Source organism: Rhinolophus hipposideros (genome assembly GCF_964194185.1).
Source record: "Rhinolophus hipposideros genome assembly, chromosome: 19".
Classification (NCBI taxonomy): Eukaryota; Metazoa; Chordata; class Mammalia; order Chiroptera; family Rhinolophidae; genus Rhinolophus; species Rhinolophus hipposideros.
In genome coordinates this window covers 1,170,888-1,187,754 of record NC_138065.1, presented here as the reverse complement: position 1 = coordinate 1,187,754, position 16,867 = coordinate 1,170,888, and the positions used below count along the sequence as shown (strand labels likewise).

General features: G+C 56.1%; 1 protein-coding gene and 1 long non-coding RNA gene across 7 annotated transcripts; one reads left to right on the top strand and one right to left on the bottom strand.

Moving 5' to 3' along the window:
- Positions 1-4,346: 4,346 nt before the first annotated feature.
- On the top strand, positions 4,347-9,079 carry HAPLN2 (hyaluronan and proteoglycan link protein 2). Of its 6 annotated transcripts, none has more exons than XM_081080341.1 (7): positions 4,347-4,474; positions 4,871-5,060; positions 6,790-6,900; positions 7,120-7,473; positions 7,644-7,760; positions 7,849-8,058; positions 8,442-9,079. In XM_081080341.1, the coding sequence occupies exons 3-7, from the start codon at positions 6,813-6,815 to the stop codon at positions 8,720-8,722; spliced, it is 1,050 nt and encodes a 349-aa protein (XP_080936467.1). In that variant the 5' UTR covers positions 4,347-4,474; positions 4,871-5,060; positions 6,790-6,812; the 3' UTR covers positions 8,723-9,079. The 6 variants fall into 6 exon arrangements, with proteins under 6 accessions (XP_080936467.1, XP_080936468.1, XP_080936469.1 ...); XM_081080342.1 differs by having other exon boundaries at positions 6,679-6,900; XM_081080343.1 differs by having other exon boundaries at positions 4,356-4,474; positions 5,002-5,060; positions 6,679-6,900.
- Positions 9,080-12,983: 3,904 nt separating this feature from the next.
- On the bottom strand, positions 12,984-16,526 carry LOC308487179. Its single transcript, XR_013991681.1, has 3 exons — positions 14,900-16,526; positions 14,690-14,813; positions 12,984-13,277 (listed from the first exon to the last, which is right to left on the bottom strand). It is a non-coding gene; the product is annotated as an uncharacterized lncRNA (long non-coding RNA).
- Positions 16,527-16,867: the final 341 nt, after the last annotated feature.

Genomic DNA, 16,867 nt, shown 5'->3' with positions numbered 1-16,867 from the left:
ATTTCATCAGGAAAAAATAATCTTAAAACAGCAAATGGACACCAACCAGAGGTCCTCGGTGCGAAGGGCCTTGGCGCAGAGATGACGACAAACGCGGGAGGGCGACCCTGATGGCGCCAAACCTTGAATTCCTTTCCAAGTTGCTGGAGCAAAATTAAATCCTAAAAACGAAGGCGTGGGGTTATTTTTCTGGGCTGTTAAATCCATGTTAAGTCACTTCCTCCACTTCTCAGTCCTTTTTTTTCTGTTAGTGAAATCTGAGTCTGGGGGAAGAGACGAGCGCGTGGCTGCAGCCACAATGTGGGATTTTTAAAAGTCTGTATAACAAATACTGGCACATGTTTACCCAATAGAACGTTATTTATTTTTCTTTCTGTTGAGGAAAAAAAAAGGTGCACCTGTGTCTCACAGGGTGTTTCTCTGATATTATTTCCCGACCCTCCACCTAAGCACTTGCTAATTTTCCTATTTCCTTAACCGTTTTAGTTCATGATAATAAAAATACTACAATCCCTTGTGCACAGCGCTTTACTATTTTAAAAGAACAGGTTTCTTTAAAACAGTGGTTTATAGTTTAAAACACTTTCACAAATATTATATTTGATTCTCACCATAATCCCGTGTTGTATGTCATTGTCCCTACGAGTATCTAAGTAACCCCAGGGCGAGACGACACAGAAAACGGCAGTGGAACGAGAAAACTGTCATCTCAGCCACGAGGCGCCGTTCTTTGACGCAGTCTAGTGTGGGTTCTGCTTGACAGACATTTATTTCTCTTTGAAGCACCATTGCCACCCTTGGTACCATCCTTCTCTCCAGAGCCCTGTGTCACAGCCCCTTCAGTTCTCCTGTCTTCCTTCTTTGAAGGGGCTTGAACACCCCAGTGTGTGTAAATGCTGTTTGTGCTGGGGGAGAAGGGATGGGGGACGCCGGCAGGGCACAACAGTGGCCCCCTTTCCTTTGTGGTGCTTGCTGCCACTTCTAGGTAGCCAACATATCCATTTGGGTTGCTTTTTTTAAGTTATTTTTTTAAGTGTGTTTTTCCAGGACCCATCAGCTCCAAGGCAAGTAGTTGTTTCAATCTAGTCGTGGAGGGCGCAGCTCACAGTGGCCCATTTGGGGATCGAACCGGTAACCCTGTTGTTAAGAGCTCTCTAACCTGGCTCTAACCAACTGAGCTAACCAGCCACCCCTAAATTATTTTTTTTAATGAGATACGCATATTCCAGGTATATGAGTTAAAATGCTGTGGAAAATGTCCCGAAAGGAGCCGCACAAAAGGCACCTCTACTAGTGGGAGTAGGGGTGGGAAAGAGGGCAACGTTGGAGCTAAAAACAGCTAGGAATCCCAGCCTCGTGCTTTCTCTTGGCACTGCCACAGACAGGAAGAAAAATGCTTTGAGAAACTGGGGCTCCCTACCTCTGAACTAGAGCTTAGCTAAGCACGAGAAGCAAGAAGAGTTTGAAGGACACCCCGGAGCTGCAGGATTTCTGCTGCATTTTCATCTTGGAACATCCTTCGCCCCAGACACGTGGTGATGCCCCCACCGTGCACAGCGGGAGAGCTGGGAGCAGAGCCCCGCACACCGCAGGGCGCCGCAGGGCGCCTGCTGCAGCCTGATGTGGGGCCGGAAGGATGAACAGGACCGAGCTGTGTCCGGGACTTCCGGGCTGGGCAGGGCAGCTCCAGGAGAAGCTCAGTCTCCTGCCAGGGCTGCAAGGGCATGTGAAGCACAGCGGTGACACCCTCCTGCTCTCACTAGAGATGGAACTTCGAAGAGGGAGAGGGACAAATCTCTTTGGCCTCCCCTTCCTCCCTTTCTCCATCCCCTTTTCTTTCCTTCTTCCCTCTTCTCCTCTATGGCTGCCTGACTTTCTGGGACGCCTGTTCTTAGAGGTTGTGGCTAGTGTGAGGATGAGTGGGTCCAGTGGGTCTCATCCTTTTGCCACCTGTTCTCCCCCACTCTAGCCTTCCTTCAATTTGAACCAACCACAGAACAATCCATCGTGTGCTTTTCACTTGGCAGAATGCCGTTTCCTCCCCCCACACCAGCCAGTCCCATTGGGCAGAAGTGGTGCCCGCTTGATAATCAGAGGGTTAGCGTCTGGCAGGAATGGGATTCCTGACCATGGTCCAGTGTTCCTCCCAGAACCCATGTGGCCTCATGCCCATGCCTTGGGTTGGCAGCACCCCATCCCTTCCTTCCTTGCACCCTCAGCTCTATGCACAGAACAAAGGGTGCAGTGGGGCCTCCTGGGTTGAAAGTGTGTCTTTGTCAAGGCTGACTCCCTGGGCCCCATCCCCCTTGTGGCCCTGCAGGGCAGCCAGGACCCAGCCCCATGACGCCTGAGCCTGGCCCTGAAGGACAAGGTGACTTGGGGCTCCCAGGGAGGAGGATAAAGGTGACAGCCAGCAGAGGAGGAGCTGGAGCTGCCTGCAAGACCTCCAGACTGTGCACACCTAGTCTCTCCCTCCCTGCTCCTCCCCCCCCACCTGCCCCCAAAGTGTCGTGCCAACTCTTCCAGGCCTTCCCGTGACAGTCCCAGTAGGAGACTGGGATCATGGTTGCCTTCACCAGGGGCCCAGAAAATTGATCAGCCAAATGCACCCCGGGGGTTGTAAGCTGAGACTATGGTGGTAGGGAAAGAGGTGGCAGGACTCCGTGCTTGTCCTAGAGGAACCCACCTCACCCCGGTCGACAAGAGTGGCAGAGGCCTCTCTTCAGAAGATGCTAGTTCAGTGAAAAGGTGCCAAACTCAAGCCTGAGCCAGTTTACCCCATTCCTATTTCAAAGCATCTTGGGGAAAACTGAGAATGAAAGTGACCTTGAGCAAACTAAACACAGCTTGGCTATTCACTGTATTTTATTCCTGGTCTTTTCCCTTCTCTTCCATCCTCAGGGGTTCTTTCTGCATCTATCAAATGGTTCTAGGGTTCCCTGGATGCCCAACTCAGCCTTTTCTGGACTTATATACCAGAGACTTCCAAGCCACAATTCAGGAGTGATCTCGGGGAAAGGAGTGGCGGGTGCTGGAGGGTGCTGCGTGAGCGTGGGAATGGTGGCAGTGACTGCTGTGGAGCCATTATGCCCCCCCCCACCGCGGGAGGCTGTTTGAGCTGGGCAGAGGCCAGTCGGAGGCCGTGGATCACAGTGTCCTGGCCCAGGAGACAGGCGGGTATTTGTCTTCTGTTTGTCCTCTCTGGGAGGAGGAGGGAAAGGATGGGGTGGACAAGGGAAAAGACAGTGACTGGGGCCGTAAGGAGTACTGTGGGGTGGGCACCCGCTCCATCTGGTCCCAGAGAAAAGCCTGCCACTTCTGACTTGGAGAGTCGAGGAGAGGAGCAGAAGGGGGGGGTCATGGGAAAAAACCAGCCAGTTCTAGATTTGACTGCAGACCCAGCGGGGCCCTTCCCCTCCCATCTCCTCTTGGTCTGATAACTGAGGCGGCATCCTGAGCCCCTCTGGGTCTGAACTTGTATGGTTCTAAAAACAAAACTACCTCCCGGTGTGGGGTTGCTCGGTGGAGAGAAAAGGCAGAGACGCGACTGGACGCTCAGAGCGTTTCTAGATGGCTATTTATGGAGGGAGTCCTCCCTCTGCATTGAGAGTGAACAAAAACGAGTGTGCTTATTCTGGGTGGTAGCAAGTTTCTATATCTTGATGGGGGGTAGTTACATGGTGTGTGTACTTTGTCACCTGTAAATTATACCTCAGGAGAGAGGTTTCAACAATGAGCTTAGACTTCAGAAAGAAGTTCCCAACCAGAAGGGCGTGAGAAAAGTGCTCCCCACCCAGGCACGTGGAGGAAGGAGCTCCCTTCTCTGGAGAGCTTGAAGATTATCCACCTGAGCTGAAGGAGGAGGTGGGGAGCTAGGGGACAAATATGATGACCTCTCTCTCGGAGACCTTGCTTCCAGCCTCAGAAATTCCCATGTCCCTTCCCAGGAACAGAAACGTCGCCCTCCCTAATTTCCATCTCCTCTTTGCAATTCCAACTGCTCACTCCACCCTCTATGGAGCCCGCCCTCCCCCTGGCCTCACCCCAAATTTCTTTAGAGCCTCGAAGCATGGAGTATTGAGGGGGACCCAATTTCAACCTTCTCCCCCATTCTGTGCTCCTGGGGGATGTCAGTTCCTGTGCTAAGCCCACCCCCACCCAGGTCCTTTTTCCGGTGGTGTGTGCCCGCCGGTCCTGCACCCCACATCCCCAGCTGTTGACATTTCGTTGTCATTACCCACAGGATAAAGAAAGGGCCCCTGTTGTTCAACAATAGGGGGAAAGACAGAGACAATGGGAAATTGTGCTTCCGATGGGGTGGAGACAGAGAAGGAAGGGACAAACAGATGGACAGACAGGGGGACTGGACAGAGGGCTCCGGTTTCCTGAAGCAGCTGGAGGTCCTACAAGCCTGGTTCCCACCTTGAGCGCCTCTTCCCATAGGCAATGCACAGCCAGGCACCCGAGGGCAGAGGTGAGCACTTCGTGGGGGCAGGAGGGAAGGGGTGCTCCTTAGATGGGGCCCATGTGGAAAAACGGAGGCAGCTGGAGCTGGACAGCTATGGGTCTTCGAGCCTCACCTGCAGTTCATCCCCCTGCCCCTTGGCCCAACATCCTCATACCCACCAACCAATCCACACTTCCCTGGTCAGTGAGCATCTAGAAGCTGCACCCCAATTTCCACACTCTTCTAGGTGACCCTTCTTGGTTGCCTCCTTTACTCCCCGCGCCTTCGTGGGTCCCCAGCCCTCATCCCAAGCCCCACAGAAATAGTGCCTGGTCAGAGGGCTGGACACCGGTCACTTAGCTTAGCTTAGTGGACTGACGGCTAGCAGAGTTCTTGTCACCCTGGTTTCTTCTGTGAGCTTAGGGCAGAAGCCTTTCCTCAAAGGTGCAAAAGGAGCAGCTGCACTGACCAGGTGCCCAAGTCCTGGATTCTAAGGTCCCTCGACCTCCAGGGGCCCAGGCAACTCCTTCACGGGGAACCTGTCCCTCCAGCAGGACAGAAAGCTGCCAATCACCGCTCCCTCCACCTCCGTGAAGACAGCAGCTTCTAACAGGTAGGCACTGGAGCTGTTGGCCTCTCATTCTTTTAAGGGGTATGCAGGTGTGTGCGCACCTGCCTCAGAAATATGGACGTATAGATCAGTGGTTAGGGGCTTCCCCTCACTGTCAGATTCAGATTCAGACCCCAGCAAGCCCCTCCTCTTACAGGCAGTTTGACCTCTACACTGCTTTTCCTAAAACATGTGCACCTTTGTTTGAGCACATGAAATAGAATTCACAACCGTTCCTGGGCTTACTGAGGGGAGTGAATGTAAAAGTACACGTGTCACTACTTAGAGCCGTTTCAGGCACTTTCAACGTTGAACTGGTTAGTGCCAGCTCTCACTACCATTGCTCCCTCCGTCAGTCTCGGTGCCCCATCACCCTGCTTTCCAGGTTCTCGGTGCAGGAGAATGGTTCTCTCGCTCATGTCCCTGCCCCAGATACCTCCTTTCCCTTTTAACCACTGGAAGTCCTTTCTGTGCCCAACCCCCACTTCTACAGCGAGGTCATCTTTGGCCTTCGTTTGCAAGAAGGTGGAACTCAGCTCCCTAGCTTTCTCCTCCTTGGTGTTTCCTCCCTCTCCCCATATCCCAGCTAGACCCCCCAGATGTCCTGAATGTGAGCTCATGCACTGACACACACACATGTATTTAGCGCCGACTGTATGCCAGAAACCATGCTGGGCACTTACTACGCATCAGGCACTATTTTAAATAATTTAGATGTATTATTTTCATCAAATCCTCATGGCTACTCAGGGAAGGAGGTGTGTATTATAATCTGCATGTGACTGCTGAGGATGTTGAGGCAGACAGAGGTTAAGCAACTCGTTCAAAGTCATGCAGCTAGGAAGTGGAGGAACCAGATTTTAAAAATGAATAGAACCAAGGGGTCCTCAGTTTTTCAAAAATGGTCAAGGTGATGAAGAGAAACAATAAAGAAAGGGAAAAATCAACTACTGAAATAGACAATTGTTTGAAATTTTTTTTTATAACTTTATAATTACTGGAAACCTGCCTGTCATAGTCTACAAATGCATATGTATTGCTTTCAAATTCACACTGGCAATTTGCTAATAAAAGTTACTTCTAAGGAAAAAAGGCCCCAGTCCAGTGCAATAGGGGAAGCAGACCACACTGCACCAGTGTGGAGGGGGAGGGCTTCCCAGAGGAGGTGAGGCCCAGCCAACCAGGCCTGTGAGAAGGAGCTGAGAGTGAACTTGGGCTTTTCGGGAGCTGCAAGTACAACATGTCTGGAGCGCAGGGCAGAGGGCACAGGTGGTGAGGTGCAGGGAGAGGCTGGATCCCAGAGAGCCCTGGAAGCAGTGGTGAGGAGACTGGGCTTTACCCCCAGGGAAATGGGAGCCACTGTTTTAAGCAGAAGAGTGACCAGATCATATTTACTCTGACTTTGGATGGGAATGGGTGTTGGGAGGGTGGAGACTGGAGCTGGTAATCCAGATGGCAAGACTTGGGAAATGGCACCTGTGATGGGAAGGGGCTAGGGAGAGGAGGTGCTAAATCAGGACTTGCAGACAGAAGGGATGGGAGAGAGGAAGAAGAGCCTCTCCCCCATCACCTTCCTTTTGTCACCAATATAAGCCCCTTTTTCTGTCCCCATGGCTTCCAGCTGGACACTCCCCTCAGAGGAGTCCCTGATGAAATTTCACCTCCAACCTGCCTCCCTGCCCTGCGTCCATTCCCTTAGTCCTAAAGAATGGCCACCCTTTGTGCCCTGCAGACTGAGCGGGCTGACTCCCCATCATGCCAGGCTGGCTCAATCTCCCCACACTCTGCCACTTCCTTCTTCCTTGGGCCTTCACCATCTTCCACAAAGCCCTGGGGGACCTAGGTAAGACCTTGGCTCCGTCCAGAATCTAGATACCTGGGGGAAGAGGCTCCAGCTGTGGGGAAAGTTGGAAAGGGCAATTGTTGGAGGTACGCAGGGAGTGAGTTATTGCTGAGTGGGAAACGGAGGGGAGGATGGGGGAGCCTGGGGAACAGGGACTGGATGGGCACTTGGGGCAGTGGGGGTCGGGGGGATCCTGCCACTGTGGCCCCCTCTGCTCAGCACCCTACCGGGGCCCCCACTACCTCCTGCCCCCCATCCACGAGGTCATTCACTCTCGTCGTGGGGCCACGACCACGCTGCCCTGCGTCCTGGGTACCCCGCCGCCCAGCTACAAGGTACGCTGGAGCAAAGTGGAACCAGGGGAGCTCCGGGAAACGCCGATCCTTATCACCAACGGACTGCACGCCCGGGGCTACGGGGCCCTGGGGGGGCGAGCCAGGATGCGGAAGGGGCATCGGTTAGACGCCTCCCTGGTCATTGCGGGCGTCCGCCTGGAGGACGAGGGCCGGTACCGCTGTGAGCTTATCAACGGCTTGGAGGACGAGAGCGTGGCGCTGACGCTGCGCCTGGAGGGTGAGGCCCCTCGGTTCCCACCGCGTTCCTCTCTTGCCGGGGTGTTAGGGTCTCCCAGGGCTCCTCCCCCAGCATCTCCCTGGGGTCCCCCCTCCATGGTCGTGCCGCCTTCCCTTCCCCCTCCCTGGTCTGCCGGCCGTCCCCAGGCTGTCCGCCCTTCCCCCTCCCAGGTGTGGTGTTTCCGTACCAGCCCAGCCGCGGCCGGTACCAGTTTAATTACTACGAGGCGAAGCAGGCGTGCGAGGAGCAGGACGGACGCCTGGCCACCTACGCCCAGCTGTACGAGGGTGAGCCGCCGAGCCCCGGCACCGCCGAGGTCCCCTCCAGGCTGTCGCAGGGGCCGAGGCGACCTCCGGGCCTGGCTCCTTCCTGCAGACGCCTCTAACCCCCATCTCCCGCCAGCGTGGACCGAGGGACTGGACTGGTGTAACGCGGGCTGGCTGCTCGAGGGCTCCGTGCGCTACCCGGTGCTCACCGCGCGCGCTCCGTGCGGCGGTCACGGTCGGCCTGGTATCCGTAGCTACGGGCCCCGCGACCGGAAGCGCGACCGCTACGACGCCTTCTGCTTCACCTCGGCGCTGGCAGGTGAGCAGGGGGAGGCGGGGCGAGCGCCCGGGGCCGAGGGGCGGGGCCTGACGGGCGGCGGAGGGGGCGGGGCCGGGCGACCGCGGCTGAGCCCGGGATTCGGGGCGGGGGCTGGAGAACGGGGCGGGGAAATGGAAGGCGGGAGGCTTGAGATCACCGCCGGCTCTGCAGTCTCTTGGAGCCCGGGGCCTGCACCCCTCCGCCTACCCGCTGCCTCCCACCTCCCGCAACCCGACCTGCACCCCCGCCTGGGGACTTCCCCTCCTCCCAGCCAGCCCGGCGCCCCGCTCCTCCGCCTGGCCGTCCGCTCGGCTCCGCGGGAGCCCGAATCCTCGCCACACCCGCCCTGCCCTCGGCCAGTCAGTGACTCCTCCGGTCCCCAGGCCGAGTGTTCTTCGTGCCCGGGCGGCTGACGCTGTCTGAAGCCCACGCGGCGTGCCGGCGGCGCGGGGCCCTGGTGGCCAAGGTCGGGCACCTCTACGCCGCCTGGAAGTTCTCGGGGTTGGACCAATGCGACGGCGGCTGGCTGGCAGACGGCAGCGTGCGCTTCCCCATCACGTCGCCGCGGCCGCGCTGCGGGGGCCTCCCCGATCCCGGAGTGCGCAGCTTCGGCTTCCCGCAGCCCCAGCAGGCGGCCTACGGGACCTACTGCTACTCGGAGTAGGGGCCCAGCGCAGCACCCCTGCAGGGCGCGCGACGAAGCCTGGGAGGCGTGGCGGGGGTCTCGCCGCCCTGTGCCCGCGAGCCTCGCCTCCCACCAAATGAGGAGCAGCCGCTTCTGGCCCACTTCCCGGTGCCCAGAGCGTGGGGCTGCGGGCGCGGATACCCGCTGGCCGGGCGTCGGCACTGGAGGTAGTTGGGCCCCCGATGGCGGGGTGCGACGACTACCCTCACACCCGCGGATCAAGGCCCTGCGCCGGTGCCCCCAGCAGGCGCCTCAGCCACTGCTAGGGGGTGGGAGGGCGCTCAGGGGGCATTAACTGACTTCTGTATACAGCAATAAAATAACTGGGGGAGTGTTTGTGTTGGGCGAAACTGGAAGCGCGACGAGGCGTGGGAGGGGAGGGGGTTGACCTCGGACTCAGCGTGCGGAACGCGCGCCTGGGAAGACAGAATAGAGGAGGGGCCACTGCCGCGGAGGGGTGAGCCTGCAGGAGAGGGGGGTGGCGAGCAGAAGGCACCAAAAGGGCGGAGGAGAGTTGGAGGCACCGTGCGCGGCCGGGACGCGGACAGAGCGGAGAACCCAGGGTGTTGCGCCGGCCACCACGCGGGGGCGCCACACACTCGCCTAAGCCCAAGCGCTGCAACCCGCAGGCCTACGGTACCCTGGGCGCCACAGAGCAAACGTAAAAGGAGCCTAAACATATTTCAAAACGTGTTTGTACCCTGCCAGTCTCCCAGAAGGCTTTGCAAGACTACCTTTAAAGAAAAAAGAGGCTCGGGGGGGCTTGCTTCCTGTCTGCTCCCCACCAGGTGAGCACACAATGAGAAGACTGCTCTCCAGACACCAGATCTGCCGGCCTCCAGAACTGTGAGAAGCACATGTGTGTTGTTTAAGACACGCCGTCTGTGGGAATCAGCTACAGTAGCCCGAACTAACTAAGACAACGGGTTCCCTGAGAGCAGATGTTGAGTTGACCTTGAATACAAGTAGTTTGTTTGGAAGGTCATGCTCAGAGGCAGAGGGTGGAGAAGTGAGACAGGAAAGGGAAGGTGTGTAACAGCTGGTGGAGTACTGGGCTCAGTCCCGCCTGGGGTTCTACGAGACAGTAGCCAACCCATCTCAGAGAATCCCACCGTGGGGCGTGGGGCAAAGGAACTAGGGTGTTACGGGTCAACTTCCTGTGGGGAGGTTGAGGGCTGCTTCTGGAAGCATTAACCCTCTAGAGCTCCTGGCTAGGCCTGAGCGCAAACATGCTCCCACAGTCAGAGGAAAAGCTCTCAGGGAGAGCCTTCTCCTTGTGGAGGTGACGGCTGAAGGATATGGGTCACAGGTACACCCACCTGTGCAGTACTCAGACCCATTGGTGGCCCCATGCTAAGTTCACTTTGTCCCATTACTGATTCTTCAAAGTGGTCACTGATGGCCATTTCTAATTCTTTAGAAGTCTTACAACTAGGAGGGCTAGTGGGACAAACTACCGTAACCATTCCTGCAGTTGGTTCCAAGGCTGTAATTAGTATTCAATACCTCCCTCCTCTGCAATGCATTCTGTTGATCTCTGGGGCTTCCCAGTGGAAAAACCCACACCCGCATCCTTGAAGCCCTCAGCCTTTCATTGCCATGCCCTTGACAGGCCGCCATTGCTGCAGCTGCCTTTCCATGAGTCCCATTGGACGTGGGATAATCAAGGTCAAATGTCATTTGCCAGGGTAATTGTTTTCTTTGTCTACTGGCCGGTTGGCATGAGGCACCCCAAATGACCCAGAAGATGCTGTACTCTTAGCTTTAGGGGTACCCTTACTGGGACTCCTGTAGACACATCTCCCTGCCTGGGATCTAGGGCTTCTAATCCAGCAGGGCCTAAATTTATAGGGACAGGAAGCACATGTTCCCCCAAGGGCCATGGAGACTGATGGTAAGGGGTATTCCACTTCCAACCCTGGTTCCTGACCGATGATTTCTAGTGGTCCAGAATGCAGCACTGTACAGTGTCCATTGGTTTAAAATATACGCTGCATTTTAAAGGCAAATAGCCCAGTCCCAGAGGGTGTTTCTCCAAGCTGGTATTTAGATGTGCTGTAAGGAGGCCGTGCCAATAGACTGGCAGGCTGGCAGCTTCTGGGTGGTGTGTATGGTAGGGCCAGAGGAGCCTGTGTCATATGCCCACTGTCATATTTCCTCACTGTCACATGCATTCCCATGGATGAAGGAGATCCTATGTGGCATTGCATAAGGATAAACCATTTCCTTCATGTCCTTCGATTCTGGTGCTGTCCAAGGCACTTGGGCCAGAAGGTAAATCCACATCCGGAATATAAACCCCACGAAGGAGACACTGCCCTGCCCTCCAGCCTGAAAGAGGTACATGGTGATCTCCATGCAGCCCAGTGGCTGGCTCGGCTCCTTGAGGCATGGGACCATGGGGACCATGTCAAGGGCTCAGTGTCTGTCTCTGCTGCTGACAGGGCAACCATCCAGCAGTGGCGGTAGCCAGATCAGCCTTGGTGACAGGAGCCCTTGCCGGTCTCATGTCTACTGCCACAGCTGCACCAGTCCTGGGCTCATTGTGCCAGCCTGGCATGGCAGAGGACAAAGGCTGGCTGTTACCCGCTGGAGTCCTTCTGTCCCCCTGGCTGTTCAGTGCCCCCTCTGCAGTGAGTGTCCCCAAGACACAATGCCCACGGCTGTGACTCCAGCCATTCAGCTCTTCCCCAGAACTTCCTTACATACAGCCTTGCAGTCTTGCCCTTGCCTGGCCCCTGACCAACCAACCAAGCCATTTGCCACTGTTCACGAGTCCTTGTATGCGCTTCGCTCAGGTCCCCTCTCACTGGCAAGTGGGTGGCCCGCTGGGAGGCTCCTCCCACACACTGTTCTTCGGGGCCACCCCTGAGTGGGGCTGTCACATGTAGCAGTCCATGCTCGGCTCCCATCAGTGTGTGAAAGACACCCACTCATGAACCAGGCCTGGGCCTTTTCCTCTGCGGGTAAATCGCAGAGAAGCCCCACAGAGCTATAGGGTGAGCTGAGAGAGGCGTGGGGGCTTCCAGCTCACCTCGCTTCCTCGCGGCCTCTGAAAGTGCCCACACCCAGTCACAAATGTGCCGTTTGGATTGCTCCGTGCCCACCCACGTGTGCTCGTGACTTGATGGGTCTGAAAATTCCCAGATCTTAATAGATCTGGAAAGTGAGACAGGGAAGAGAAAGAATCCAATACAGATCTGAGAGGTTACGACTGCCAGCAGCTGGGGCTGTAAGCGGCTGGGAGCTCGGGGAAATTGGAGAACCTGCTTCTGTGTGTCCCCCGCCTGAGAGGGGAGGGGCCTGTGGTTTTGGTTTACCAACTCCCCCTCCGGTTGAGGGCTGCTCCAGGGACACTAACGCTCGGGTCCCTCTGACTCGCCATGCATTAGGCCAAGCATCCTTCCTAGGGCAGCCGGCCGCCTTCGCCTTCGGCTTCTGACTGCTAAGGGGACGTGGGCGGGGGCGCCAACCGGTTCTGCTCCAGCCTATTGATTATCTCAGTCGTGGGTGGGTGCCCTGTCAATGTCCAAAGGTCACCAGTGACTTTATCTTTTAGTAGCATTAGGAACTCATGGACTTTATGTATATATCTGATGCGCTTCCATCCCTTACAGTCGTTATTCATTTTAATGCTGAAGTTGTTTGGCCAGTGGGAGTCTTTTCAAGTTGGCTGCTGGGTCCTTTTGACATGAACTTGACCTGATTGTCATAACTTTCTTCTTCTCAAGTATGAAAAGCTATCCTGCCCCAGGCCTGGAATTTCTCCAGAACCCTGGTTCCTTTGAAGGGAAAGTACTGTATAGAGACTACAATGGGGACACAAGGAGTACCCATTGTTACTGCATTGTCACCGCTTCTAAGCCGTTCTGCAAACTGGGCATGAAGATACGGCTACAAATCATGAGTTCATGCTACTATGTCTCAGTCAGATGACAGGTTAGCAGTTTTTGCTTGACTTTCCTTTCTGTACACTGAAAATCTTAGTTCCTATTACTGTTACTATCATTATTTATTTGCTTTATCACAATAAGTAGCGCTTTCAAAACAGTAACACCAACATTAAGATTTCTCCGTGAATCTTTTGCTCTTAGAAATGTCTAGTCAAAATACTGAATTTTACAATCACTTGAAAGAAAATTCTTCTGTGTGGCTTTGTCTCCAACTTCATATGCAGTGACGTGCATTTGCTTACATTTGTTTTAGGTTTTTAGGGAACGAAGCACTTTTCTTCTTTTTAATTTAAAATTCATTTAATTCTTTCCAATTTAATTTTGTGTTTTCCCTAAAACATTCGCGTGGCTCCAAGGTCAAATCCATAGACCACGTTAGGACCATTTTACAGGTGAGGACACAGGCTCACAGGGGTCAGTGGCTGGTCCTAGCGTCACCGAAGAGCGAGCGAGTGTCGACCCCATCAGGAGGAGGAACGAGGCTGCAGGGAGCCTCAGGGGACGGACTTCTGTTTTCAAGAAGTCGGTTTGGTTGTACTCAGTACCTTCAGCTGTTCTTTGTGTAACAGACTGGTGGTCTCCTAGGAACACAAGAGTTTGCACCCCTCAATGCAGGGGTCTGTCAGCTTGGGGACCGCTGGCTCTTGTTTGTGTAACAGGGATTCTCCTACATGTCCTCAGCCTGTAGGCCCCCCCACTGTCTGCCCCCCCACTGCCCCTCCCACCCACCCCCGTGCTCAGCTGCAGGAGCCCTCAGAGCTATACCGGCCATTCCTGGCCTCTCCCCCGCCTGGGCTGGGGGGCGCTGCTTCCTGGCCCCTTTCAGAAGCTATCAAAGCCCCATTCTCTGAACACAGCTGTGCCAGCGTTCAGCACCGCCTCCAGCCCCTGCAGCCCCGCTTGCACGTCCCCATGGCATAGGACCTTGGGGGCGTGCAGGGCCTCAGAGAGGAACCAAGCTGCCTCAGCCCCCACCCCCAAGTCTGGGACAGTGGGGGCAGGTGTTCAGGGGCTGGAAGGACAGGCTCTCCCAGTGGCCACTGTAGTTGAGGAAGTCCCAGGACTAACACTGGAGGTGGGGGCACTTGGGAGGCGAGAACTTGAAGGGGAGCTCCTGCTTCCTCAGTTTGGTTCATGACCTCAGCCCGAGGGGAAGAGGCAGATGGATTGTCCTCCTCCAGAGAGACTGGAAAACTCCCCAGCGCCCAGGAGACTGGGAGCCAAGCCAGCTGGGCTGCACGTGGGGTGGGAGGAGCGAAACCTCCACTCTCCCTCCTCTCTGCCTTCTCTCTACCTCCCCAACATCCTGTCCCCTGAGAGAGACAGCTGGGTGCCCTGGCAAGCCCCTGGCCTTGGTAGCAGGAGACTTGGTGTTGGTCATGGCCAGTCAATTACCTACTGTGTGACCCTAGACAGTCACTTCACCTCTTTGGGTCCGTTTCTTTGTCTCAGGTACCTAAGGTTACCTGAGACATTCTCCTCCTGTTACTGGGGCAGGCGGTCCTACTTGAAATCTGACGTTTCTTTTCCCTGCTTCTATTGATCCTGTCTGCTTTCAGCTCGGCCCGAGGGTTCCTTTCTGAGACCTACAGAGAAGTTCTTGTTTCTCGCCTCTACTCAGAAAGTGAATAGAAATGGGGGGGGGGTGTCGTATGACCACGGGTCAAAAAGCCAGTGAAGAAGACAGTAAGGGAAGTCCCTGAGCCGCCGCTGCCTGTGCAGTGTGTTGGATGTCAGGGTGAGTTTTCACTCTGGTCGGCTGGGAAGGACCCATCCCTCCACTGGGGAATGCTCCTCTGGAGTACCCAAGCCCTCCGTCCCGTCCCCAGGGGCGTGGGCCACTGACCCTCAGCCAGCAGACCTGGTGGGTCGTGTTTGTGTGCGTGTGCGTGTGTGTGCGCGTGTGTGCGTGTGTGTGTGTGTGTGTGTGTGTGTCAAAGAAAAAGAACTAGATTTTGCTGAGTCCGTGCCATGGGCCAGGTGCTTCCCTTACCCAAGTGTAGGAGACGTCACCCAGGGCGGTAGGTGTTACCCAAGGGCAGCAGATGACACCCAGTGCAGTAAATGTCCCCCAGTGTGGTAGACGCCACCCAGGGCATCAGCCTCTGCTCCTCAGCCTGTTGTACAGAAGAAGAAATAGTGTCAGAGAAACTAAGACCTCCCCAAGGCTTTCCCACTGCAAACAGCAAAACAGGAGTCTGACCTCCGTGCCCATGACTGAGTCCTGGCTCTCAGCTCCATCTTCACAGCAGCCGCCGTCTGTTCTGTCACCGTGTCTGCTTTCCCACCAGGGGTCTACCTCTTGGAACAGACTGTCTGCCGCCAGCCCTTGTCCAGCTCCAGGTGCTGCTGGCCTTGATCAAGGTTGGACTCCCCCAGGGTACCAAGATGTGTGCCACACTTCTAGTCACGGGGGAAGGTGGCAAGGAAGGTCACTTGCTCTGTCTTCCCAGGTCACAGCCAGCTTTTCCGGAGGCAAGAACTGTGGTTACGTGTGAGCCCCACTGGGATTGAATTTCAGCCACTTGGTTGCCTGGCCCCATTGAGCCCTAATGGAGAAGAGCTGTGTGGGGGCAGGTTGCATGCACGGACCCAGGCTGAACCTGTCCTGGGGGAGGGGGCTTCTCTTTCAGCCAGGGGATGCCAGGTCTGAGTGGAGCAAAGGGACATCTGTCCCCAAAGGCCTTCTCAGGTCCTTTTCTCCACTAGAGGACTTGGGCCAGCATTCCCAAGACCTGAAATAGTGCCTGGTCCTTAGTGGAACCCAGTTAATATTTGTTTAATGAGATGAATAAACTGGGGTCTCTTCTTCCCCACACTGTCCCAGGCACCTTGCTCTGTCCCCTTCAGTCTCTCATCCCTGCCTGGGCATTTCTCTTACTGAGGGACTGACTATACCACCCTCCACGCCCCCCACCTCCCACTTACCACCCCTTCTTCCTGGCCTGTGTCTACCGAGATGGGTCCCTGGGGAGGAGCCAGACTCCCACCTTTAGATGCTCAAAGATTGGGGGAGGAGTTTTTCTGTGAGCTTCTCAAAGCTCTTTGGAGCCAAGTCTGCTGCACTGGGAGTGGGAGCCCAGGCAGAGGGAGGGGAGCGGTTGGGGCAGCCAGCAGAGGGCAGTCCAGAATTCCCATCCAGGAGGGACTTGGCTGCCTGGAGATGGGAGGACAGGGGCCTTTCCTGAGGCTGCATTTGTATTGCAGGCACCTCGCTTTACTTGGGGTATTTGGGGCTTGCTGCTGGAGGTGATGGGGCTCCAAGCCTCGGACGAGCTCTCCTTGATGCCACCACTGGTATACAGGGGACAGAATCCAGGCGTCTCGCTGGCCTGTTCACAGTCTGTGCCAGGGGTTTTGCCTGGAGTCCTGGGGGGAGGAGGGAAGGAGGAGGAGAGAGGGGAAAGAGAGCCTGGGAAAGAAGAGGGAAGCAAGACTCTGGAGCTGGGGAGGGGGTGTCATTGGTATTCTGGGCACTGAGGCGCCCCAACGGCTGGGCAGTACTCGAGGCCCACCCCCTGGCACCAGGCTGCACATTCATCTTCCACAGCCCTGGCCAAGGGGCCCTCCGGGCTCCCAGCAACGCCTGCGTTTGCACATTGGTTTGCATGAGCAGTACTGTCCATTCCCAGTGCCACTCGTCCCCTGACCATGTCTGCAGAGCTCCTGACTTGCTTTGCCTAACCCCCGAGGCTGCTGTCTAAGCTCATCCCTGCAGAGTCAGTGCTGGCAGGGGACAAAAGCCAACCGGAGCTTCCTCCAGGGAGGTTGGTAGGGTCATTTCCACCTCATCCTGCCTCCAGAAGAGTTTCCCTCCCCCATTTTTATGTGTGTGCAGTGTCTTTCCAGGAGCAAAGCTTCCTATTCTCTCTGCGTCCTTTTCCCCTACTGTCTAAGTCTCAGTGCCTCCTCCTCTCCCCTTGGCCAACGGGAAGTCCCTCCGACTGTCTAACTTGCATCCCTCCAGCTGCAACACCATCCTCCAGCTTGGCGAGCTCTCCCTCCCCGCCCCTCCTGCCCTCCCTCCTACTCCAAGCCCTCGGCTTCTCATCCCCAGAAGGATGTCCTACTTCGCTCGTCCTTGCTCTCGCAACTGCCGCCGGGAACCGACGCAGAGGAGGCAGCGGGTCTCGTGACCTTCCCGAGCCCCCCGCGTTCCGGGACAGGGGGC